The 2500-nt window shown below is 48.0% G+C and overlaps 1 protein-coding gene across 2 annotated transcripts in view; it reads right to left on the reverse strand.

The window, feature by feature from the left end:
- The window catches only part of lsp1a (lymphocyte specific protein 1 a), a 47531-nt gene that overhangs the window by 26658 nt on the left and 18373 nt on the right, over positions 1–2500 (reverse strand). For both annotated transcript variants that reach the window (XM_063197316.1, XM_063197315.1), the window contains exons 3-5: positions 1607–2078; positions 826–962; positions 5–278 (exon numbers count right to left, since the gene is read on the reverse strand). In XM_063197316.1, the coding sequence (XP_063053386.1) occupies positions 5–278; positions 826–962; positions 1607–2078 (883 nt within the window). The remainder of the gene's footprint in view (positions 1–4; positions 279–825; positions 963–1606; positions 2079–2500) is intronic.

The following is a 2500-nucleotide window of genomic DNA, read 5'->3' on the forward strand; positions in this document are numbered from 1 at the left end:
TCACCTCCTCTTTGGCCTGCCTCTCCTGCTCCTCCTCTTCCTTCTTGCGCTCCTCCTCCTCTCGGACGAGGCGCCTGGCCTCCCTTCTCCTCTTCAGCTCCTCCAGCTCTGCCTCGGCCTCCACCTGCTTCAATCGCATCTGCTCCAGCTCCTGGCTCTCCTTCTCCTGGAGGCTCCGTCGGATCTTCTCCAGCTTCTGCTCCGTCTCCAGCAGGGCAGCCTCCTCCTCGCGCGGGCTCTCCAGCGCCAGGGCCGGGGGCATGGTCTGGCTGGGGCTTCTGTTAGTGGGGGTGGGGTGGGCATGTCATGGATGAGAATAGACAGGCAGGGCACATGGATTGGATGACTTTTTGTAATAGTCAATAGTACAGTTTGTGTGACTGGGTTTCGATTTGTCAAAAAAAATTGGGATATTTTAAACATTTTAACATAAAGACTTGGAGCAACATTTGTCCAGCATTTGTCATGGGTCTTAATGGGTTAAGCAACATCAAGGGTTTACATTAAACCGAGAAAAAACATGTTGTGGAGATATCAAAACAAAAATGGGGACAATCCACCTCATACCCCCTACTGTACATCTAGCACTCTGCCTGCGACTCTTCTCATTTGTCCAGCTCATGGGAGACAAAGGAGATTTGCTGCTGAAACTTCTGCTGAAACTCTAAAAGAAGTTGCTTATGACTAAGCTTGTTTAAGTTGTAACAATCGTTGTTACATTACATAACATGTTATGAAGTTTTGCCTTAGGAATAAGAGATTTAGTCACTAGACTTACTCTATTGGATGTTGGCCAGACTTGAACAAAGTGATGTTTTCACGCACCTGAGCATCTTCCTAGTTCTCATAACATCTGTAGTGGCCTCCTCCACAGGTCCATTGTCTTTGCCATTTTTGGGATTGGATTCCTGTTGCATCAGGACTTTGGATGTGTATGATGCTTTGATGTCCTTCCTCTTAATCTGAAAGGAAATGAGAAAGGAACCATTTAAATGTATTTCACCATGTGACCACAGTAATAAGCATAACATCCTGATTCATGATGTAGCATGATTTTTTATGTACAGTATATACACTGTAAAACATTGCAGCCAGTTAACCCCCCTATAACCTTACGATCACCAAAATTGCAATGGCTATGTCTTAATCTGTTACTTTTAAGGCTCTTGGTACTGTCATAGCAATGTTGTTATGATGTAGTTGAGTACTCTCAGCAAAAAGTGATTAGGCACGCCGGCGACCCCATCTGCACAGTAAAAAAGTAAGTCGTCCTGCTGCCTTGAGTTTACAAGTTAACTTAACTTGAAAAATTGAGTCAATTCTTAAGTTCAGTTAACATAAAAACTTAAGGCAGCAGGGAAACTTGCTTTTTTACATTTAGCTGGCTTGCAATGCTCTACAGTATTTCTGGGCTTTTGCTCCTTTATTTGAAAGCATACTGAGAGATAACCGGAAATTAAGGGGAGAGAGAGATGGGGAAGGGTTGGAAAATGACCCAAGCCAGACTTGAACCTGCCTCATGTAGCTTGTACATGATCCCATGCCTTAGTACACTGCGCCGCAGAACCCCTTTGATTTCTAATCTAAATATGTGACAAGGACCTACCTTCTCATCCACATCTGCTACTGGACTCTCGCCATTCTTCTTGAACAGGCTCAGGGACTCTTTGCCGTTCTGCTGTATTTCCTTGTCTGCCTGGGCGAGCTCCTTCCTCCCAAACTCCTTCCTCCTCATGTCAGTCATCCGGCCTCCCAAGCGTCCATCTGCCTCCTCTCTCCCCACCTCTCTCTCTCGGTTCTCCTTCTCCTCCTTTGGCTGTGGTCTCTGAAGCCTGTTGGACGTAACGACGGAGGAGGTGGTGGAGGTGGAGGAAAAACGCATCTTCTCCGCGTGTTTGGCTGCTCCGTTCATGCCTTTGTCTGTGTCTGCCTCCGCGGGCCTCCCGTTCTCCAGGCGCTGCCGGCGGTCCTGGGCCAGCCGCTGGGTCCAGTCCCCGAAGCCCTCGTCCTCCTCCAGGCCCACCGAGCCCCTGCCGCCACTGCTGCCCTTGGACACACTCACGTAGCTCTGGGCTGCTCTGAGGAACACAATGATAGATGGCAGAGATACGTTTTAAAAAGTGATATCAGATGCAGAGGAGAGGAGAGGGGCGTGTGTGTGTGTGTGTGTGTGTGTGTGTGTGTGTGTGTGTGTGTGTGTGTGTGTGTGTGTGTGTGTGTGTGTGTGTGTGTGTGTGTGTGTGTGTGTGTGTGTGTGTGTGTGTGTGTGTGTGTGTGTGTGTGTGTGTGTGTGTGTGCGTGTGTGCGTGTGTATGTGTGTGTGTGTGTGTGTGTGTGTGTGTGTGTGTGTGTGTGTGTGTGTGTGTGTGTGTGTGTGTGTGTGTGTGTGTGCGCGCGCATGTGTGTGTGTGTTTGTCTGCTGTACTTTCAAAAACAGTAACCTTACTTGGCATTTGCACTTAATGTTCTGTATATTTCCTGGGCACTTTATATCTGCAAG

Source organism: Engraulis encrasicolus, chromosome 4 (assembly GCF_034702125.1).
Source record: "Engraulis encrasicolus isolate BLACKSEA-1 chromosome 4, IST_EnEncr_1.0, whole genome shotgun sequence".
In the NCBI taxonomy this organism is placed as follows: Eukaryota; Metazoa; Chordata; class Actinopteri; order Clupeiformes; family Engraulidae; genus Engraulis; species Engraulis encrasicolus.